This window comes from Panulirus ornatus, chromosome 11 (assembly GCF_036320965.1).
Source record: "Panulirus ornatus isolate Po-2019 chromosome 11, ASM3632096v1, whole genome shotgun sequence".
NCBI lineage: Eukaryota > Metazoa > Arthropoda > Malacostraca > Decapoda > Palinuridae > Panulirus > Panulirus ornatus.
The window spans coordinates 4,893,627-4,918,791 of record NC_092234.1 but is presented as its reverse complement, the minus strand read 5'-3'; the positions used below and the strand labels follow the sequence as shown (position 1 = coordinate 4,918,791).

Below are 25,165 nucleotides of genomic sequence, written 5' to 3'. Positions count from 1 at the left end.
GTATAATTAATATAATTAATCTTTATTGAATCATCAGGAAACAGGAACAGTGAATATATATATATATATATATATATATATATATATATATATATATATATATATATATATATATATAAAACTCATTAAGTTTTACTATCCCAGAGGTAAACAGTTTACATAAAATATATACATCAAACTTTTTTTTATACTTCTAAAACTCATGTAAAGCATATCAATCATATATATATATATATATATATATATATATATATATATATATATATATATATATATATATATATAAAACATTAAACCTTACGAACTTTTCAGACACATCTAACATTCCGTTGTCTTGGACATAAACATTTTTAAACACACACACAACAGCAACATTTAACATTACCTTAACGTAATAAACTATACACATTAACAGTTAAAGCTTGTACCAAAAATACACAAGGCGACGACAACACAAGACGCCTCGGTGTGAAGGAACACAAGACAAACGCAACACACAACAACAGTGAACAATGTGAGCGGGATACGAACCTTGTAGTACGCCGCAAACGGTTAATTTGAATTTTGAATTTTTAGAGCTAAACATTTTTATTTCCCCACCTCCTGTTCATCCGGTTCTGAGGTGCCAAGGAGTGTGATCAGAGGGCATGGTGGCCGCAAACTTTCAAGAAACCAAGTCATCTCGGTTTTCAGGTTTCGACAGCAGACAAACAAGGTAGAAATCGAGAAACCTGATTGATTTGTTTATCAGGTGTCAGGTGTCTGTGCTCTGACGATCTGAAGAGTACTGAAATTTTCGAGAAGAAATCCTAGCGATAAAAGGATTAGAAGGAGCCCCACCGGTGATTGAAGGATTGCCAGGAACCTCTAGCGACGATTGAAGGATTGGAAGGAACCCAGCGATGAATGAAGGATTGGAAGGAACCCAGCGATGAATGAAGGATTAGGAAGAACTCCAGCGATGATTGAAGGATGAGAAGAAACCCTGGCGACGAATGAAGGATTAGAAGGAACCCCAGGAGTGAATGAGGCATTGAAAGGCATCCCAGACGACGAGTGAAGGATCAGAAGAAGCCCAGGACAGGTGAGGACACGCCCCATGGATCGAAGGATACGACTTCAGGATACGCTGTCTGCCTGCAGTCAAGGATACTAGAGTGGTAATGAGCAGGGGGGGGAACCCCCACTCGTACTCAGCGGTGCATTGCTACTCCATCACCTGTTGAGAGAGAGAGAGAGAGAGAGAGAGAGAGAGAGAGAGAGAGAGAGAGAGAGAGTCTCCCTCATAGCCCATACAGAAATTTCTCTCTACTCCTCCTGTGCCAGACGAAGGATTCGCCTGTGAAATTTTGTAAGAAAGATGAAGTACGCAGATGTCATCATCCTACAGGATATTACAAAATACATGAATTTCTCACATCACAACTTACATATGGCTTTACAACTCCCGGGTTGACGTCATTATTTACGAATCTGTTTATGTGTACCGTAAGATCTCGCTGGGAAAAGTCATTCCAGAGGTTTTTACCTACACCACAACCACACTAGGGGTAAGAAAATATAGCTTACTGGAGACGGATCTAAGTCCCGGCAAATCTACTGATTGGAAACTCCTCAGCGACAGATGCAGCTGAAACCTCTCGTCTTCCCGCCTCCCGCTGAACTTTAATGTAACTTCTAAAGATGGATTGAATAAACACACGCACATATCCGGATATATATATATATATATATATATATATATATATATATATATATATATATATATATATATATCGCTTTGGAAACTCGTACGCGTGACCAACGCACAAGGAACACATGAAAAGGTTACAGTAAGACATACACAAGCCACAAGACATAAATATAAACCCGCACAACATAAACATTGGCTATAGTGAGGTTGTTAAACCGTCGTCCTGACTCACATTTCCCGATAACGAACGAAATACACGTAAACATCTGACACCGGACGAAGTACGTTTCCTAAATGACAAAATTACCATACATCCAGGACAACTACATGAGATATATATATATATATATATATATATATATATATATATATATATATATATATATATATATATATGATCAAACTCAACCTAAACTGACTTTGGTTCATGTCACAAATCGCGGATGAGAGAGAAATGAAAGAAAAAGGTCCGGCCAGTGATTGAGCATTTAGGGTGATCCTCCATTTTCTGTCTCCCGCTTCTGTTCTCTATATTCGTGTCTCATCAGGACCTCTGCCTTCTCCTCTCTTACGCCAGTTAGGTCCTGCAGATCACTTCCTGTGGTGGTGGTGGAGGCTATAGCATCTGGGGCAAGATAAGGACAATAAAGACCACGTCCTTGACCCCTTACTATAATGGTTGCCTCCTTGCCTCCTCCACCACCACTACCCACCTCATGCAGACCCACCATTGTGGCGACGCCCCCCCCAGGTCCTCCAAATAACATCATCCTGTGGCTGGTGATAATCACCGTGAAATTGATCCTTAGCGAGAGCTGGAGGTTCCCTTGGTGGGGTAGGTGGGGTGGATACCACATTAGACCGTAATGGTCTTGTTTATCCAGTTCTGTCTCGGTTTTAATGGTCGATGCTTTCAAATTTGTTTTGGGGCATATGAGAAAGAACACACCTTGGGACGTACACTCACACCAGCCTCATACACGTGTGTGGATTTCCTTTCTAATATTTCAGTGTTTTAATTTCACCGGGCAAAAAGATTGCTGGATTGAATGTTACAAATCATATACTTCTTCAGGTCCCATCGAACCAACAGTCTCAATATATATTTAAAATGATTTGTTGTGTTATCCAAATTTCAATTATCCTGATCAAGTAGATTAATGATGGGAAAGTTGAATTGAAATTTTGGAACACGTTATATACCAATTAATATTTATAGCTCAATAATTCACGGGTTAATTGGTTAGTTTGTCAGATTTAATGGCCAGCGACCTAACTTTATTAATCGTATCATTTGAATACCACACGAAACCCATAATAAGAGAAACGAAAGAGGGTATTCACTGATAAGAAAAATGAAAACGTGAATAATTTCTAAAACTATCTGGCATTTGCTTAGTGAATAAAGTGTATAATGAAGACAGTATTGCGAAGACTTAATAATAATTAATTTTTATGTTATACATCGACATTCGTACGAATCTCTGTACTGGTACATTCACTCTAACAATATAACATAAAGCTCCAATAAAACAATTCAAACATGATAAAATATATAACCAAACTTACATGATAAGAGAAAATCTAAAATATATATATATATATATATATATATATATATATATATATATATATATATATATATATATATATATATATATATATGTATATATATATATATATATATATATATATATATATATATATATATATATATATGTATATATATATATATATATATATATATATATATATTCAACGTGATTGTCAGGAATATCAGAAGTTGCCAATGCTATCAATAATTTACTTATTACATATCTTATCCATACTAAGGTCAAACATATCTTTATGTAACGTATATACATAACAGTCTCTTGATAATGTAACGTCTCTTGTCTTTTTGTCTCCAGGTGCAGTGCCGTAGTAACACGACCTTAAGACATGAGCCTTTTGGACATAACAAGGGACATTTTGACATGACAAGTCCAACCACTATTGCATATTTAGGCCAGAGGTCTGTGGCTTGACAGTGCCTTGACCCTCTCGTTTGTGCAATAGGGATTTAGAAGATGAAATGAATAATGAAGAATTGGCATATCAGTGATTCCAAAATGACAGTGATATTAGCCTTGAAATCGAGAGAAAAAGACAAATATAACCAATGGATAGGCTAAAATAAGTTTAGTTAAACCTATGGAAGAGTAACTGAAGAAGAAATTGGCATTTATGTGTTAATTTTCCTAATTATTCTGTAATTGCTTTTGACTTTGTAGTTTGCAGAGCAGCTTTTATGACCTTTAACCTTTTAGACTTTAACCTATGAGAATGATGTGCCGGGAACTATAGTCAAAGGTCACCGTGTGGATGACGGAAATATTCCATGATGAAAAGTTTTGAAATAATCTTAAAATTCATTCGACCCAAGAAAGGCTGATTGTATTCATTGGCCTTGAAATGCTGCAAATTATTCATTTGTAGTTACCAGTTATTGCAGAGGTGGAATGAATGCGAAAATGCTCCCTCATAAGGAATTCTGTAAGTATTATCATGATAGAATTCAGGGGAAACTTACCTCAGTGCTACAAGCGTTAACGTCCTGCGTATAACTTGTCATAGTGTCCCCTTACCTCACCCGCAAAATCACAAAACTACCCGTGTTAAGTCCATGTTCACAGTAGATATATTTTACATACCGACCATGCACTCGTTGAGACTTGACTGTTGAAATGTATGATCAACATCTTGTACCGCTGGGTTGATATAAGGCATTAAAAAAGGAAAAAAAAAAAAATAGCACTTCATCGGACGTAGGGGGAGTGCCTAAAATCTGGGGTTTAAAGCCTAGTCAGTATTTGGATGCCATATACAGGCCAGTGTAGCGGTGAAGTTATCTGGATGGATTACTTGTGCCTTTCTGTCTCTACACTAACATGTGGGCTGGAGGTACGCTGGGGAGTTTGCAGTTCGTACAAATGTATTAAGATCTGATCGTTTTGGGGGTCTTGCTAACCTTGGCCAGATCTGCGTCAAAGGGTATATCCTCGCTCCAATCCACACGCGAAACCTTTTCGTCTATTACCCGGGATTACCTGAAGCGTTTGGCGTGTATTGTATTAACCTGATATGCCCACCTGGGGAAGCATGTGTAGTATGCTTGATCATACCATCAAGAACATGGCTTGATATGCGTCAACATACCGATGGGAGTTGCTGTGTTTTGTACGGTCTGTTATACCACCGGGAACCCTGCCTGGTATGTTCTGACATACCTCGAGAAAGACTAGCTAAAGCCTCACTGAGTTAAGATTGCAGTGTTCTGGAGACCTTGATATTTACATGGTGTTAAATCTTTTACATTCTTAACCTAAGACGATAGCGTTCACGTTAGAAATATAAAGGTATAAAGTTCTGGTTCTTGATATATCACTCTGTTAGACTATGCACCTAGTATCATCCTGATTGGTTCAACTGTAACTCACTGTTAGTTGTTACAGTCGTAAATTTCTCCTGTGAGTTCGTGAGAGTTTTCGCCGTCATCGAAATCTTCTCACACGCTCCTTTCTAATGGCTCTTCGAGGAGTGGCACCTTCCTGAGTGGGCGTGGTTTGGCGCGGGGGCGTGAGGACGTCCTCCGAGGGGGTGGAGTCTGCCGAAGACACCCCCGAGGAGGACTTGGAAGACCCGGACACATTCAGGGTTGGGGTGACTCCTGAAGAAGGGCTTCTCGGAGAGGTAGCTTCCGACTCAGACGTCAAGCCTGCTGGAGTTGTACCACTCTTGATGGGGGTTGGGGTACTGCTGTTGAGCTCTTCAATACAACTGTCGTTAGATGTTGTAGAAGTGTTGACGCTGCTGGAGGCTATACTACAGCTGTTGTTGGAGGTGGTTGTGGTATTGCTGATGCTTGAGGATATACTACAGTCAGAGACTGTAGTACTGACGTTGGTGCTGGAGCTTACATTACGGCTGTTGTTGGAGGTGGTAGTGTGGGTGTTAGTGAAAGCTACACCAGCGCTCTTGCTGAATGCTGTATCGTTGGTGTTAGTGAGAACTACATCGGTGTTACTGTTGGAGGCTTGAACACCTCCGTTCTTGAGGGATTGGGAGGCATCAGCAGTAGGGATGGTGTCCTCGGGTGTCGACGTGGTCATTTTCGGTGCGGCCGCTGCTGGGCTGCGCCCTTTCTGACCCGTGTTACTGAAGACCTGAGGAAGCTCGGACCGGACTGATGCAGCAGCAGAGGAGGAGGATGGGTCGACCCTCCGCCTCTTGGCTGCCGTGTGGTCCAGCCGTACATCTCTCGGAGCTGAGGTGTGAGGTGGTGTCGTGGAGGTTGAAGTCGGAGATGAGGGGACTGCCCCCTTCCCAGCTGGGCCCACAAACTGAAGGGGAGAAAGTAGACGTAAATAAGAAAGGTTCTGAGAACTGAGTGGAACATATCGTGTCTCCGAGTTGTGAAAGGTTTTAAGGTAGGTTGGCATCCTTAAGGTTTTAAGGTAGGTAGGCATCATTAAGGTTTTAAGGTAGGTAGGCATCCTTAAGGTTTTAAGGTAGGTAGGCATCCTTAAGGTTTTAAGATAGGTTGGCACCCTTATGACATTAAACGTAGTCTAAAACCTTATGCAATACAGACTTTATGTAACTCCTGGTCTATACAAGCACAAACACCAGTATGTAAGCATATATATTATCGTTATATAACTCCGTACATTCTTATTATATAAGTCTAGAACACTTTCTGTGTGGCTCCTGCAGCTTGAAGGATGCGCTGCAGTCGCTGCAGGGTAGTGATGGCCTCCTGAGTGATAAGTTCCCCGACAATTGTACCCCATTTTGTCCACTGACAGTGATATACCATAGTTATATATATATATATATATATATATATATATATATATATATATATATATATATATATATATATATAAATATATATATATATATATATATATATATATATATATATATATATATATATATATATATATATATATAACATATATATATATATATATATATATATATATATATATATATATATATATATATATATATATATATATATCAAATTGTACTACTTATGCTTAGCAGCAGATAATGTTTAGAGTCCATGGAGAAAGTTAAGAGAGATTTTCAAAAGAAGATTAGAAATGAGTTTAAGTCAGAGTTCAGCAACAAATATGTTTATGAAAACATAACTTGTAAGAGTATAATATATTCAAGTGAGATGTGAACTTATAGTCTTATAAGGTCGTATTTTCTAGGCCTGGTAAGTGTTTGACATTGGCAAAATAGCTATTATTTTTTACTGCTTGCTAAAATGGTGTGTGTGTGTGTGTGTGTGTGTGTGTGTGTGTGTGTCCTTGTTCCTCCTAGTAGAAACACCGGAGCGTTCGTGTATGGTGTCTGTGTGCGTAAACCCTGGACCATAAACACACCCAGGTGCAGCCTCGTTCTTGTCTAGTACATTACCGCATTACATTCATTGCCTCAAACAATGGAGATTTGCTGCTTGACGGCATGTGTCTCCGTGTTTTATTCTTTAGTGGATTTCATCTCTCCTTTTGCGTTGCTTCTTTGTTGGATGTGAATGACGTATTGCTGTGGGCTTACGGTATATGTCTCCGTGTTTTTCTTTCTCTGTATTGTGTGATGTGTTTGCATGTTGGTTAAGACTAGCGTTTGAACACCGGAATTTTGCTGTTTGACGCCATGTATAGTCGTATTTATACCTCTCTAATTGCAATCTTTCTTTGTGTTTTCGACTTAAACGACATAGCGGATTGAACGCTTAGGTCTCCCTGTTTCTCTCTCTCTCTCTGAGTCTTAGCCTTTGTGCGTTGGTCTTTGACTGGATAAGAGGCGTTTAAACAATGTAGACCTGCTGCTTGAGGACACATGTCTCCTTATTGTGCCTCATCTTGAGCGTTGGCCTCTCGCTGGATGTGAATGGCGTAGCAGCTGGCGTCCAGGTCTTTGTTTACATTTTACCAACACTGATTGCCCACATGACGGCACTTGACGAGACTTTTAAATAAATAAAAGTGGCCACGTCGTGATTAGATGTTGACTTTATATAAGAGTAATCACTGTAAAGCTTGTTAGCAAAACATCATGCAAACATAGGAAGACTTGCTTAAAATTCAAGTCAAAAGATTATTTTTTTTTTATTCAAGTCCAAAGATTATTTTTTTCTTTATTGGGAGCTTCCACATCGAGGCCTAGTCTTTATTGAAAGACGACAAGTGGTTAAAGACAGGCAGAAGTAACAAGAGGAAAAATATTTTATAGAGTCTTCATAAAAGTGGGACAAATCTGCTTTTAGTAAAAGGTCAAATAGTAGTTATTAGGAAAGAAGCGAGACAGGTAAAGTTCCCAAAGCTTAGCGGTGTAGGGAAGGAAACAGACATGACAACGGCCTACTACCCCTGAGTTGTCAGCGGCCACACAGCAACCATGTGACGCAGCGGCTCGTCCAGTGTTACGTGGTCTAGGTAGTGGCGGGGGCACACCAGCAGCCAGCTCACGGGGAACAGAAACCAGGATATTATCTCTACTGCGGGGAATATAGGACCAACATTGCAGCGTTGGTCAAGTGGGTCAGGTTTCCTGCTCATGGCTGCCCACCCCCTCCGTGATCAAAGGTCGTACCTTCGTGCTAAAGGGCCGTTCCTTCGTGCTCAAGGGTCGTACTTTCGTGTTGGAGAGTCGGACCGTCGTGCTCAAGGGTCGTGACGTCGTGCTCAAGGGTCGTAATGTGGTGCTCAAGGGTCGTAACGTCGTGCTCAAGGGTCTGTATTTCCTCTGCCTCATCCTTCTTTCTCTACATCTCTTCCCATCTTTCCTACGTTTCCCTTCCCACTTCCCTCCTTCAGACTCTCTCTCTCTCTCTCTCTCTCTCTCTCTCTCTCTCTCTCTCTCTCTCTCTCTCTCTCTCTCTCGTTCACGTTAACCCGCACCCAGAGCTGGGGAAATGGTCCGTCTTGACTCAAGCTCTTCTGAGACGCAATCCATTTCCCTCACCGACAACCAGCTTACTTCATCTAATTCATATGGGCTCTGCTAACCCGACACACGGGCCCATTACCTTCCCTGGCTCCACATTCGTACTGGCGAAGCAGATGAAGTATAACGTGAGCATGGAAGGGATCATCTTCCTCTACGTCGAAGGGGAGACACAAGAGTGGAGGATTTTTTTTTTTTTTTTTTGCGTGTGTTTGATTACAGTTTGTGTATTACAGGAAGTGTTTTACACTCGTGTTGGCCCCGGTCTCTTAACTTGTGTACATGTATCATGTCTTTATTCTTATGTGTATACACACACACACACACACACACACACACGCACACACACTCTAGCCTAAGCCGTGTGTGTGTGTGTGTGTGTGTGTGTGTGTGTGTGTGTGTGTGTGTGCGCGCCAACACATGTCCTGTTATCCTTTCCTCTTACTCACTTTCCTTCAATCCCAGAAGAAGGGTTAGTTTAAAGGGGCGTCGGACATCTCAGGCAGGTGTGTGGACGGGGCACTAGTAGGCCTACGGGTGTCAGGGAGGCCTATGCACTGACAGGTGTTTGGTGGGTGGAACACCCACCTCCCTCTCCAGGAGGGTTTGAGGCCTACGCCTCACCTGTCTGGGGTTGTCTATCCTCACTCCACCACCTTCTTGAATCATCATCTGGTCATGCGACTTGATCTAGCGCTCAGCTGACTATGGTAGGCATGGTGTGGTATGGTTGGCATTGTGGGTTATGCCATGGTAGGCATGGGGGCTATGGTAGGCATGGTGTGGTATGGTAGGCATGGTGGGTTATGCCATGGTAGGCGTGGGGGCTATGGTAGGCATGGTGTGGTATGGTAGGTATGGCGGGTTATGCCATGTAGGCATGGGGCATGGTAGGTATGGGGGGTATGGTAAGCATGGTGTGGTATGGTAGGTATGGGGGGCTATGGTAGGTATGGTAGGGTATGGTAGACATGGTGGGTTATGTCATGGTAGCCATGGGGACTATGGTAGACATGGTGGATTGTCATGGTAGCCATGGGGACTATGGTAGACATGGTGTGGTATAGTGGAGTGTGGAGCGTGAATAAGAGAACGCCAGGTTGAGCAGTCCTTCCCAACCTCTGATATGCTAACTACACTCCCTCAGTTCCCTCCTCATCTAACCCCCCCCTACTTTCCTCCTCTCCCCTCCACGCCCTTCCTGCCACACTCCTGAGCTCACCTGGCTGTAGTAGAAGCTGGGAGCGTGTGGGGCCCTGCTCAGGGGGTAGCAGCTTCCACCGCCGATGGAAGCGCCTTTCCTCCTCCTCCGTCACCCGGGCCAACTCTTGGTCCAGCTCCGCCGCCATCTGTAGGGAGAGCCACACGACACGCATCACTATCGGGAGAGCTCACACCACAGTGTGTTCCCCTCCTCCACCACCACCACCCTCACCCCACCTTACCTCGCAGGTGCAGCAACCACGGTTGGCTGGAGGCGTAGTCGACCAGTCAACCGTAGCGCTATGCACCACACATAATAAAGTCCACCATTGAGAAAAAAAAATTAGAAGTTGAAGTTTACAGTCTTAAATCCTCTCATTATCATTACAGTACCTTGCTTCTCTCTCTCTCTCTCTCTCTCTCTCTCTCTCTCTCTCTCTCTCTCTCTCTCTCTCTCTCTCTCTCTCGTTGTTGGAAGTTGAATTATGATATAATCCATTTTACTGTAAGATTATGGTATTTATATAGCTGTCTGTGTACAGACATTTAATTACCTATTCGCTTGTCTACAAAGAGAATCATATGAATGTGGAAAGGGGTTAATGATTTGGCTAGACTGACTAAACAGAAGACTGAGTATTCATCTAGCTCTAGATAAATATGTTTTGTCTTCCATTACAAAAAAAAACATGTAACCTGTACCTAGATGATACAGTAATATATTATGGAAATGAATGTATGTATTTCATAATTAGTAGGACATTACGGTCTTTGCAGACAGTTATATTTATTTTGGATTTGTTGATAATTCGTAAGATAATCTTTCACTTTTAGAAAAATAGATTAATTAGGGAAGGTTGAATATATGGCAGATAATGATTAGAAAAATAGATTAATTAGGGAAGGTTGAATATACGGCAGATAATGATTTTTTAAGGTATGCATCAGGAAAAAATATATTCATTTCAGTCCATTGAATTGGTGAAATTACAAGACAGGTTCAGTTATACTCCAAATACGTATATCCTCCATTCCACGATACTTTTGAAGAACAAGGATTTAACTTAATGAAGATAACTCAGTTGGCCCGGAAATTCATCAACAAGGAAGACTTTAATTTGAAATAAGATTCGGTTGAGTGGCTTACCTGGACGTGGTCAACCTCCCACAGTTTTCGCTTGACTGGCTTACCCTTCACAAGCCGCTGGCTCTGTAATGAGACAGAATATATATATATATATATATATATATATATATATATATATATATATATATATATATATAAAACTCAAGCATTGGACAGTCTTCATCTGAGTTCTATCATAATACACACATGATGTTATAATAAAAGAGTGATAGATTAACGGCATTTTCCTAACTTCTGTTTTGACATTTGAAAAGAAAGCTGTTACGGTAGAGATGCGACTACAGCTGACCTTGTTAAAGGTAAGATGATTAGTGAGGTCAAGGCATGATAAGGCCCTTAGGTAATCAAGATTCTCCCATGATATAAAACAGGGTATTATCCGTTTCCGTTCCCACTATAGTATAAGAATGACCATGATATAAGCTATAGCTATGAGTGTGAGGAACGGTTGCTATTTCAGCGGATAAATACGTTTATATGTGACTTCCCAGGTGCTGTATGGTATATATTATTTCCTTTTTAGGGGAAATTGAAAACAGAACTTTCTGAATTTAAACTATTGACATCATGAGCACCACGGTATGATGACCTATACACTCAAGTGTCGTACCGTCGTGCTCAAGGGTCGCACCGTCGTGCTTAAGTGCCCAAGGGTCTTAGCGTCGTGCTTAACAATCGTACCGTCGTGCTTAAGGGTCGTACCGTCGTGCCCAAGTGCCCAAGGGTCTTACCGTCGTGCATAACAATCGTACCGTCGTGCTCATGGGTCGTACCTTCGTGCCCAAGTGCTCAAGGGTCGTACCGTCGTGCTAGTCTTGAAGGATCGTACCGTTGTTCCTGTTTCTTTTATTATGAGCCATAAAACTATCATTTTGACTTACCAGAGAAGAAATCGTCTCCCTGCCTCTCTGGACCCGCGCCATGTTGGCGGGAGGCACAGCATAGCCAGTGTTCTGCGTCGCTCTGCTGGTGTGTGGCCTCGGGTCACGGGGGACGCCGTTGCTCTCCGCCTCCTGCAGCGGTGGTAGCGCGCTGCCGTTGGTAACGGCGTGGGAGCCGCAGCCGTTGCTAGATCCCAGAGCAACGGGTGTAAGGAAGCCCATGGTTGGTGATGGGGAAGATGGGGGTGATGGGGGTTGGGGTAGTGGGAGGGTGGTGTGGCTGGGGTTCCTCGTGGCTTCGTCGGCGACGCCTTCGTTAGTGGTCGTAGTCGTTGGGTTAGTAGCGTCGTCAGCATTGGTGGCGAGGTGGTGGTGGCGGGGATGGTTGGTGGTAGTGGTGGTTGTGGTGGTGGTGGTGGTGGGTTGCGTCATCGCCTGTGGCGGGAGGCTGGGAGCGTCGTCAGTACCGGTGGGGGACGGGTGAGACTCCTGACGTGGCTGCGTCAGGAGGGAGTCGGTAAGGTCATGGCTGGAACAACCCGTCTCATCTGAGCTCATCCTCAGCTCTAACACAGCCTGGGGGAGAGGACGACCTCTAGTTACGTCTGTGTATGAGGTGCATGAAGGAAATGATCACAATTTACATGAAAAATATGATGATTATATAGTTTTATACGTATCAAATATTTGAAATAGAAAGGTAAACACTTATAATAATTATCTAATGCACACATACTCTTATACATATATATATATATATATATATATATATATATATATATGTGTGTGTGTGTGTGTGTGTGTGTGTGTGTGTGTGTGTGTGTGTGTGTGTCACGTAATAACTAAACTTACACTCTTAAGGATTACCAGTCAACATAAAGGTAGCAGAATATTAAATAATAATCTCAGTAAATTATAACTGGAAACCACATTTACACCCGTTAAGATAAATAAATGGATGAATTACACTCGTCATCTACCTCAGTAGAAGCCATCTTCAGTAACGTAACGTAACCATGCCATACAATCAATCCGTTACAGTGCGAACGAAGGGAGAAGGTATATACATGCTTTCATGTGTAAATTTAGCGAAAAATTATGTTTGGAATAAATTACAGAACATTATCATAACCATCTTGTGATCCATCTTGATGTACAATTGTAATACATATTTTTTTTTGTTTAGTATTTGTCAAATTGAAATACACTTAAAAAATCCATCCATCAATTTTTTTTTTTGACTGATTAGATATTTTGTTTTTTTTTTTTTGATCATGTAAAGGTGTGAGAGCGGTAGAGAGAGAGAGAGTGCAAGATCCATGAGCAGCAAGAATTTTTACACCAGAAAACTATCCATGTTTTGCTTACTCACTTCATCTGATGGAGACTCAAAGAGACCCGCTAATCCCCGAGCATTCCATTTAAATTGTAGAACGAGTTTGAATCCTAATTTAAAAGAGTTTGCCCTCTAAATATCAGACGTCCTAGAAATGAAAGATCTCGGTGACTTTGTTACCCGTCCATGAAGTGTTCAGTCTCATTTATGGCGATGAATCAAAGGTTTGGATTCACCAGTAAATTTCTGGAATCAGGATCACCGTATGACTGAATTTTCTGAAACCAGATTAGGTGTCCAGCTGAATTTCACATTTAAGACTTGTGAAGGAGGAATGTCACCAAGTCCAGTGGTCTTAGAACATGGAACTTCGATTTTGTCGATTTTGAAACTTTTTTTTCTAACGCATCAAAATGCTATGTTAGCAACACCGTCAGTATATATGTATATATATATATATATATATATATATATATATATATATATATATATATATATATATATATATATATATAACAGAGAACGAGGCCAGTTGAGGATATTCCCTCAGAGGCCCGATCCTCTGTTCTTAACGCTACCTTGCTAACGCGGGAAATGGCGAATAGTATGAAAGAAAGAAAAAAATATATATATATACACACACACACACACACACACACACAGACACACACACACACAGTCACACACGGGCAGCTGGCCGCTATCGTCGGAAGCCAATGACAAATATAAAAACTTCGAGCCTCGCTGAACCCTTCCATCGAGCGCCATACACATCCATCACTTTCACCCTTAGATCGCCGGCCACCGAGCAAGACGTACATCCTCACCATTACATCACCATTACGCCTGAACACAGCTGTCTAATCACACACACGGCGGATTAGAATCCTCCGCGAAGCCTAATCTTTAAATGCACATTAACTACGGAAAACGGGGCGACGCATCGAGAAAATGAATATCAAATTGGCCGGTAAATACAGCTTTACCTATACGATTTACGACCTTCTCTGGACACTGGGATGCGACCTATTTCTTTCATTTTCGATCCCATGTAGGCGCGTAGGCTGGTAGCGGAGGCCTATAACTGAGGGGAAAACAAATTATTATATGCGTTAAATGACAGCCTGTCTCAGACCTGACACATCGTCGTCTGCATGTTTTGATGGTTTTATGAGCGTCAAACTGGTAGTTGGCTAATGTTATGGACATTAGTACGGTAGTTACGGCGCTCGTTAATGTAAGGTGGTTGGTGGTGGAGGTCGTTAATGCTGGGACATATTTTGTTTTTTTTGTAAGTTTTGAACTCCTTGCCTTGGAGTAAGAAAGTGTGAGATCTAAGTAACGCAGCTGTGCGTTGTTATCTTTAAGTAAGAACGAGGGAGCTAAAGATTTATAAAGGTAATTAGAGGGAGTGTGTGTGTGTGTGTGTGTGTGTGTGTTTACATTATATAACCACGACGAGATACACTAAATGTCGGTAAGGCTAGGCTAGCGCGTAGGGCTCACCGCAGAGAAATAACAAACGGCATTTGGAAATAGAGAGACATGCGAGTTAGATGTTTTCGAGAGAGAGAGAGAGAGAGAGAGAGAGAGAGAGAGAGAGAGAGAGAGAGAGAGAGAGAGGGAGTGTGTTCAGTAAGCTACTGGAATACACGAAAGGCAAACATCTTCGTCTTTGGTGGAGTGTGCACGATTCTTTTCTTTTTTTTTTCCTTTTAACCGGTAAAGACAAAGAATTCTAAAAGTCCTTTGTAAAATGGCGATGCACAGTCTCTGTGTAGGACTGGTGAGTGTTATTTTTCATTATCCGAGACACAGAAGGTTTCTTCTTAACCGTGAGCCACACTTCTTACCATCTTGGCCACTGTTTTTATTATTATCCGACTGTAAAATTTTCGGATCTTATGACAAGTTTTAGAGCAAAATTTTGTGTGCAAAATTTGTCTGGTTATTTTTTTTTCTTCTTCTATGGTACTTTATTTTATTAACAAAGTTTTGTAGTTATTTTTTTTTCAAAAATTTGTTATTATGCAAACGTTAATCTTGTCATTCCATTGGTTTTTGCCGTCTTATAGTCAAACTGAATCCAGAGTAATTTGTTCTGTGGTATTTAATTTTGTCATGAACGAAATTCAATATTCTGTATGTTAAGATGTTCAGACGTTACACGGCAGTTGTTTTAAACGACATTTATAACTTTAGCATAACGAACTTACTAGGCTAGGTACCGGGTGTTGAGAACGCTACTTATGTGACATGAACATTAGTTATCTTGTAACCATCATGGCCTCCCAGCTCTGCTATGTCTGTAATGCTTCAGGTGTGTGTTTTCAGCCGAATGGCTGCATACATCCAATACACCGTTATTTATTTATTTATTTATTTATTTATTTATTTATTACACGCATCACTGGAACATTCCCTCCCGTCAACACAACTGCCTAGTTAGGCTTCTGTGTGTTGTTTACATTACTGTTTCATCATTCCGTTCTCCCACAACCATTATACTGTAGAATTACTTCTTTACTTCCTTTCTAACACTTTGTGTTTGTGTGTGTGTGTGTGTGTGTGTGTGTGTGTGTGTGTTGTAAGGACTAAGTGTTTCTGTTTATCTGTCCGTGTGTGCTTGTCTGCCAGACTGTACGTTGTCTATGCGTACTTTCTAACAATCCGTCTCTCTGTCCTTGGGGATGTCTGTCTACCTCACTGCCTAACACTCCATCTATCTGTCCTTGAAGATGTTCGTTCACCGCACTGTCTAATAATACGCCTGTCTCTCCTTATGGAGATACCTGTCTATCGTCGTGCTGTCTTAACAACCTGTCTTTCTGTCTCTGGGTTCCTTCTCCCCCCCCCTGTCTCAGCACCTGGGAAGATTGGAGATAATTCTCTTCCAGCCTCCCCCCCCCCTACCCCCATCTCCTCCACGTCCGTTACGACCCAACCACATCCTGTGTGTGTGTGTGTGTGTGTGTGTGTGTGTGTGTGTGTGTGTGTGCGTGACTCAGTCCTTCGCATCTCGCTGTTGCTTCGCCACACGACACTTGGCAGCGGGGCAAGTGGCGAAAAGATCACTTTGAGAGAAAGAGAAAGAAAGATAGATAGATAGATAGATAGATAGAGAGACAGAGAGAGAGAGAGAGAGAGAGAGAGAGAGAGAGAGAGAGAGAGAGAGAGAGAGAGAGAGAGAGAGAGCATCCTTAACCTCTACAAAATTAAAAATTCATTTCTGCAAAAATATAAAATCTGACCTCTCACCTTCAACCTTACATATTTCATGAGATGTTGTACTTTCTACTTTATATTTGCACTATATGTGCATTTTGGACCAAATCCATAAACTCAGTCTTCAAATAATGTGAACAAATGCTTATAATACACGGGACATTATGATTCCGACCTTTAACCTTTGACCCTGAAAATTTCATCAAATGTCGACCTTTGTATGATGTATCTATGGTACAAATTTGGTCTACATCCAATCGCCCAGTCACGAGATAATCATGCACACAAGATTGGGGCTCAAACACACAGACGTACAGTCACAGCAAGACTATACGCTTCTCTGTTCCGTCTTCCGAGGAAGGTATAGAAATCATGTTGCTCCCCACCATACACTTCCCCTGTACGGTACACCTCCAGGAATCTTCCCACCAAGGAATATCAGATAGATATTCCTTATTTCCTACTGCCCCTTCAGCAACACACGAATATTCGAAACCAATTGTGTGTATCACATCTACATACGAGTTTACGAATTCTGTTTGAAATTGTTGAACCAATGACAAACTTCGAGCGTCGAATGTTCGGAGAATTATTGATATCCAGGGAGACTGTTGTTGTCTTGTTATAAAAAGAAAACGTAAAAAAAAAAAAAAAAGGAAAAAAATATGTGTACTGCGTTCGGCAGAGAGTGAGGGTCAACGCTCGGAGGGTATAATATTCTCACGGATTGAACTTCTCCACACACCACTCCAGGAGAAAATAAATACAGAAAATGCGAAGACAGTGACCGCTGAAATTGTGCTGATAGACAAGAGTGGAATTCCACTGACATGATATTGTATATTTAGAATATTTCTCCAAATACTGTTGTACCGGAGCTGGAGCAGTTTGGCGTGCAAGTTTTACATTATGAACCGAATTTGTGGATTATATTTTCCCGACGGATATTGTGAGCAGCGAGGTACTGACGTAGTCATGTGATGTTTAGGGAAGGTCATGGAATTTCAGGAGTTTGTCTCGTAACAAGGTAGTTCATAAAGATGAGGACGATGAATTACTTAGATAGTTTTGATATGTATATATATATATAGTCTTAATAATTTGTTATCACTATGGGGGATAATTGTGACGTTGGAGTGCTTTAGTTACGTGTGAGTGGACTTGGCAACGGATGGAGCCATGGGAGCTGCAGTGAGCCATATAGTAAAGGGGGGATGAGTGGGGAGGGATCATCCTTGGATACGTTAATGAGTGTGTAGGGAGGGAATGATCACTGTGTGTGAGGGCAGTGAGTGATGGGTATAGCGGGCCCCCAGCACTGAGGAGGACACTACCTTACCCTCACTTCCCTACACTTGTCTGTTGTTCTGTGTCATTACCTACTTTTTTTTGATTACCTTTTTTTTTTTTGTGTGTGTGGTACGGAGAGGGAGCTGTACACTCTTAGCGCCCCATCTCTCTCTCTCTCTTCTCTCTCTCTCTCTCTCTCTCTCTCTCTCTCTCTCTCTCTCTCTCTCTCTCTCGTGTGTGTGTGTGTGTGTGTGTGTGTGTGTCGGGGGGGGGGGGGGGGGGGGGATGAGTCGGCCCGTCGAGGGAGACACAGGAACTTCGGCCAAGCGCTTGACAGGAATTTCGCTTGACAGAGATTTTACCACTGCTGGTGGAGGGTTGGGTGGGGGGGGGGGGGTTCTTAGGGAAGGTCCAGACAGACAGACAGACGCACACCATGAAGGAGAAGAGAGAGAGAGAGAGAGAGAGAGAGAGAGAGAGAGAGAGAGAGAGAGAGAGTTACTTAATTTCCTACCATGAGAGTTTGCCAGTAAGGCAAGACGCGCGCGTAGTGCTCACCTCAACAAAAAAAAAAAAAAATGATTGAGTCACGACGAACGTTGGTCGTGTGTGAGTTGCGTGTGTTGTTCGTATGTCTGTGGACTGTTGAGCCAGCAGCCCACAGGTGTTGGGAGGTGAGGCACAGAGAAACGACAGCTGCCTGGGCCGAAGGAGTGACACATGACAGCTACTGAAGTGTTTGGCTCACACAGTCACTACCCAGGCGGGCAGCACCGCTCAGAGTGGGACGACGGTAAGCTTCACAGACACAGCTTAATGGGCAGATAAACTGACGCAGCTGCACCCCGTACTGGACAGACGTCATGGACGGGCACACAGACAGTCTGAGAGACACGGAGACACTGAGGTACATATAGACAGGCTGACAGACACACGAATCGTCAACCAGACAAAATAGACACATTTGACACGGGTGCATAGAAGCACAGACAGACAGACAGACAGTAATTCCAACAGACCGACAGCGAAACAGACACACACACACGTGTTAGACAGAGAACAGACAGGTGAGACAGAAGCCTTCCTAACCTACCTAGACCACAGACAGAAAGACTCCTGTGGTCTGTGCCACACCCAGACACAGACCCTCCTGGGCAGTGGACACTGACGGAGGAAAAAAAAAAAACACACCATCTCAAGGACCCGGCCCTTATCAGGAGCCCACCTGTGCGATAAGGGTTATCAGGGCTCGAACCCAGGGGCTTTAAATCCCAGGGTTAGGGAGTGGCCGTGAACCCCCACCTTGGGGAAGACGGGGGGTCGTTGCGTGTCACGTGTGTGTGTGTGTGTCTGTGTGTCTGTGTACGATGAAAGGTTGAGGGCTACAGGGCTATCCAGTCTTAGAGGAGAGAAGAGTAAGGGGCGACCTGATAGCAAGAACAGCTTGTAAGTTTCCAAATCAACAGAATTTTCTAGACAGTTTCCTCCAGGTGTAGTGCTACACACACACACACACACACACACACACACACACACACTACACTGAAGTGAAATAAGGATGAAATGAACCCAAATCTCTGTTATAAATTCACAGATATGTTCGTTATCTCGAGATAATCCATTACATCTCTACCTCTCACGCGGACAGAGCCCCAGCCAATCAGTTCCTTTTGCCTCGCGTATCACCAGTGGCCCTCGACCAATGACGTGATGGCCCTCATTTGAACCAGCCAATCATGGCGGCCTGCGTCACGCAAGCTTCAGTCTAGGTGCGAGCCAGTGGCACAGATGCTAAGTATTGTATTTAAATATGCAATTACTATGTAATTATTGTGATATCTTAAGACTGTTGACAGATTATATCTGTGGATGAGCCTTCGTCACCGATGTGACTGATCTCTTTCGTTACTTTGTTACAAGAGAATTACGTTGATAATCATCTTTTTGTAATGTCAGAGGATTGGGAAGGGTTGCCAGGTAGGGAATCTTGCCCGACATTTAACCCCCCACCCTTCACCCGGATGACCTCCGTTGTAAACAAGTTCGTACGTAATTATAATGAGGTTACATTAGTGGAGGGGGGGTTACTTAGGGGGGGGGATAAGAATGTTGTCAGTGGGTTGTATACTTACAGGAGGGGGTGTGGGGGTGGGGTGGGGGGGGGCTGTGTAGTGGCGGGAAGATATGAAGGTTATTATGTACATTGAAATAGTTATGAAATTACCCAACATGATTACAAGTCTGCCTGAGATTATATCCTTCATTGCATTATACGTATAAGCATACATTCGGACGGACATATGCACACACCCACACACACACACACCCACACACACACACACACACACACACACACTGGGTCAAAGTCTGCGAGACAGAAGCTTGTGTACTGATTAAGAATATTAAGCGTATCTGTTAACGTCGAAAAAATTGCTTATCTTACAAGACAGGCACCAGCCTTCCCTTCCCACTACCATGATGACACCAAACCTTCCCTTCCCACTACCATGATGGCACCAGCCTTCCCTTCCCACTACCATGATGACACAAACCTTCCCTTCCCACTACCATGATGACATACATACAAGTCAGGGGTGGTGTCTGGCAGGGCCAGGCCTTGGGACCGCTTCCCTTCATAACCCACGTCATGGAGGAAGGATTCGAACCCTACCTGGTTATACTTGTGGCGTGACATGAGAGAGGCGAAGTAGATTAGCCACTGCAACAGACTTCAAGGGAACCTCGACACCCTTAAACCCAAACAGGTCATCACTCATTAGGCAATTACTCACAAAGACTCAAAGAAGAAGTTAGAGAGAGAAATCTTATAGTTTGAATACTTGGTAACGTTTTTTGTAACACGTCTTTGACAACAGGAGGAAATAATAAGTTGTCTACACCACCACATGACCTTTGCTCATGCAGTTGAAGTCCCTGGAGGACGACGTGACGGTACGACCCATAATGAAGCCAGACGGAACGACCCCTGAGTACGACGGTGCGACCCCTGAGTACGACGGTACGACCATTGAGCATGGATGGCCTGGCCCTTTTCTAGAGAGCAGGCTGTAATACACCCAAGTGCCGTACCGTCGTGCTGAAAGGCCGTACCGTTGTGCTCGAGCGTCGTACCGCCGTGCTCAAAGGTCGTACCGTCGTGCTCACCAAGGGTCGTACGATCGTGCTGAAGATAATTAAGAAAAAAAAATCTTTTGTTTGTTTCTCCAATACTTGAGTAATTACCCACCTTGCGTCAGTCACTCCTGAAAGACTCGCTTCACATCACCGGCTGGTCGACCCAGACCTCGGTAAACAAGTCATTATTTCCCCGCCCTCCTTAACGATCGTTCCAGATGTAAACCAGCTCTGGCCATCGCTGGTCGTTCGAGGCTGAAACTAGTTATGTCTTGAGGTTGAGGAAGACCAAAGAGATCCACCGATGTCTCTTCGTAGTAAATTCTTTTCTTTTCATGGATTTTTCTTATCTTGCTTGATAATAATAGAATACCACACTTGTCTTGACCAAACACTTAGAAAGCACTTTAGGACCGGGCGAAATATTACCCCCACAATCGCTGCACGGGATGTTTCCCTACCACGATCATCTCTGCTGCACTTGAGACACTTCGGTAAGGGTTATGAACGTGTGAGTTGCCGTTGCTCGCACGCCCCTCGGAGCGACGAGGTGGTTCACCCACAGGTGTTCAGATGGTCTATTAGAGCGGGATGGCCGCTTCAACCGCTGAGGTGGCAACCCATTAGCTCCGAGGGTGGCGGCTCTAATGGGTGGTCGAGTGGTCCTATCTCCATTATCAGCTGATCTGTCTGGCTTATCAGCTGATCTGCCCAGCATCACCCCCACACCCTCCCGCCCCCACACCCCCAGCTATTACTGTCATCTTTCCTCCTTCAGTAAACGATCGAATGAGTCGATCACCACTTGTAAGTGTCTAGATAACGAGGGGTAACTACTCTCTCTCTCTCTCTCTCTCTCTCTCTCTCTCTCTCTCTCTCTCTCTCTCTCTCTCTCTCTCTAACACGTATTGCTACGTGACGTCTCTCGTGTAAACAGGACGTGGACACGTCTGATCACGTTGTGGGTCTTGTTTACATCCGTGAGCGTTCCTTTGGGCGGTTTCGAGTGCACCATCTGTACCACAGGTGGGTACGTAACCTTGAGCACGACGGTACGTACCCTGGAGCACGACGGTACAAGGCTTGAGTGTAGTGAAATGGCCTATGACTTGACCCTCAAAGGTTAGGTCAAAGAGCAAGTGTAAGCAGTGAGGTTCCCACATCAGTCTGTAAATACATAAGTTCATCCATCTAGTGAGAATGTGAACTTTGTAAATCTGTGTAAGTACCATAACTTTTTTTTTTTTCACTCACATCCCACGCGACGTGTGTAAATCGCGGGGCTTGTAAATCTGTTGGGGGGGGGGGTGGGGGGGTGGCAGGGGTGCCTGCATGGCACAGTACTGTGATTGGCTGACTCACACCCCCGTAAGGACCCCCATACACGACCCCCCCCCCCCATTCTCCCTCTCCCCCTCGCCTCGCTGTGAGGAGACGCAACATCTCTCCCTGGAAGACCCTGTTGACCAGCGATGCTTTCGCCCTCTTCGCCTGAGACGGCAGAGCAACCTACGTCTCGACGTCCTCCAGATGAGACGTATAGCCACGAGACGGTGCGTCAACTGACGTCATGAACAGCTGATGTGTCAACGCCTGGACCAATAGGAGGAGGAAGAGGGGGAGGGGAGGGTTCGACATGGGGTGACCTGTGGTGAGGTGGTGACCCCACAGGTCACCACCTCACCAGAGATGCTGGTGTGATCACCTCCACCACACCCCCAGGCTGCATCCCCAGCTTTACTCCCCACCAGCACCAACACCACCACCATACGTGGCGGGGGGAGCCAGCCACAGCCTTGTGGGGAAGGTGTTGTGGGGGACGGACCCACACCCGCCCGACCCATGACTCACTCACCCGCCCTGTTCGACTCCCCGTCGGACTCATCCGATAACGCCGCTCGGGTTACCTGCTTCCACCACCACCTGGATGTCCCGGCCACCTAGGTGTCTGTAGGTTCCCGTCAGCCATCCACCTGTATCCTGTCTCACCTGTGGAAGGTGGTGGATGGTGGACGGTGGTGGAGAAGGGGATGTTTGGAGGAGGTGGGTCGCCTTGGGGAAATTTAAGAGACGAGATGGCCGGCAGCAATATCTCGCCCCGGTGGTTCCCCAAGGTCATGTGTTTCCCCCTCCCCTCCCTCTCCCACTCTCTCTCTCTCTCTCTCTCTCTCTCTCTCTCTCTCTCTCTCTCTCTCTCTCTCTCTCTCTGCCCAGGTGGACCTAATAAGGGACTGGGGTCATCTCTCCTCTCCTCCTCTCATGGCTGGTTGTGTACCATGAGCCCCCCGGTGGAGGGTGAGAGGTCTTGATGTCTCCCCATCTCTCTCTCTCTCTCTCTCTCTCTCTCTCTCTCTCTCTCTCTCTCTCTCTCTCTCTCTCTCTCTCTCTCCCTTCCTCACGTTCTGGGAGAGTGGTGAGAGGTCTTGATGGCTCCCTTCACTCTCCCTTACTGATGATGTAAGCTCAAGTCCACACACTCCCCTCTCACTCAACTTGGCTTCTACACACACGCACGCACGCACGCACGCACGCACGCACGCACGCACGCACGCACGCACGCACACACACACACACACACACACACACACACACACACACACACACACACACACACACACACACAACAAGGCTACTAGAAAAGATACAGAGGAGGGTGTACACAAGATCATCTTCACTCCCTCTTCACCAATCATCAAGAGGCGCTTACACTACTGCTCCTCCTCCTCCTCCTCCTCATCCCCTGCAACCATCAACCTGGACCTCATCCTACAGTTTCAGGGTAAGCTGCATCACACCCCCCACCCCGCCACCGTCACCTTCCTGCCACCAGAGGATCCCTCGTCCCCTAGTTGCAGTTTGGCACCACAGTCGCATCCAGTGCATCCCAGGTGGTCCACACCGCTGCCAGAACAACGCCACAGCAACCACTGTGATCATTATGTATAATGATAAATAGTAATGATAACAGTTGAGTAAGGCTAATATCTAGAGTATATAGATAATAATATATGAAAATATACCAACGAAAAACAAGGCAAAATGATTTTATATCAAGTAAGAAGTGGCATGGTATCTGACGTATATAATTTCAGGAAAGATGAACACTAGAAACCTTGGAACTACCGTGGAACACAGAACATTCGGGCAGACGAGAACAGCGTACATGCTGCAGGAACAAAAGGTCGATGTGTCAAAATTTAGCACTCAGAACAATACTGTGTAACCGATAAGGAATGTTAGCCTCTATGACGGGTGAACTAAAGGTCGGTATCACCAAAGTTAGCATTCACGATATTAATTTGTCACCGATGAAGAGAATTAGCCTTTACGACGGGGCGTCAAAAAGGTCAATATTGCCAATGTTAGTGATTAGGACATTACTGTCCAAACGGCAAGAAATAATGACATTTACGGTAGGGCGACGGAAGGTCGCGGATGCTCAATGAGCGGTCAGGATGTTGCCATAACAGTGTCGACGTGGTGCGAAAAGCTACAGACTATTACAGCTGTGGCAGACTATAGCTGTGGCTGGCTATAGCTGTGGCAGACTACAACTGTGGCAGACTATAGCTGTGGCAGTCTATAGCTGTGGCAGAGTATAGCTTGGATAGCTCACATCTCTCACATCCCTCACCTCCATGTTTGATTATCATTGATCAACACAACGACTTATACCGCTCAACTTTCTGCAAGGTCCAGCGTGTGAGCGAGTTTATTATAATAGGCGACGGAATTATACATAATAATAATAATAATAATAATAATAATAATAATAATTTATTATCGTTATTATTATTATTATTATTATTATTATTATTATTATTATTATTATTATTATAGCAACGGTCTTGATCAGTGTTCATCTCGTGGCTTTGATTATAAGCTTGTTTTCAGGACGCCTGGATGAACCTAACCTCTCACGACCTTTACGAATATGATGACCTTATCTTGGAGGAGCTCTGACCTTACTTCTCAGGGAGAGCGGGGCTGGCTGCCGGGAGGGAGAGTGTGTGTGGCTGGTGGAGGGAGGGAAGGTGGAGGGTTTGGGGGGGATAGAGAGGGACTGGTTAGGACTCCATCCCAGTATGGCAGGAGGGAGGATTTGGAACCTTATATGGCACAATGATGGTAGGATTAGCATATCCAGTTGGGGTGTGTGGGGGTGTGCGTGTGTGTGTGTGTTGTGGGGGGGGGGGGGGGTTAGTCGTGAGGCGTCGACCTAGCTACCATGAGGTTGCCTCGCTCTCATG

The 25,165-nt window shown here is 44.0% G+C and overlaps 1 protein-coding gene and 1 long non-coding RNA gene across 3 annotated transcripts in view; one reads left to right on the top strand and one right to left on the bottom strand.

Moving 5' to 3' along the window:
- The window catches only part of LOC139751232 (uncharacterized), a 179,943-nt gene that overhangs the window by 37,290 nt on the left and 117,488 nt on the right, over positions 1-25,165 (top strand). The gene's annotated exons all lie outside the window — the stretch shown is intronic.
- LOC139751075 (uncharacterized) overlaps positions 1,225-25,165 on the bottom strand; it is a 41,759-nt gene continuing 17,818 nt past the window's right edge. Inside the window, 5 exon segments of the mRNA XM_071666180.1 lie at positions 1,225-6,075; positions 9,921-9,953; positions 9,955-10,047; positions 11,049-11,111; positions 11,930-12,505. Coding sequence (XP_071522281.1) covers positions 5,227-6,075; positions 9,921-9,953; positions 9,955-10,047; positions 11,049-11,111; positions 11,930-12,487 — 1,596 coding nt within the window. The 5' untranslated portion in view covers positions 12,488-12,505 and the 3' untranslated portion in view covers positions 1,225-5,226.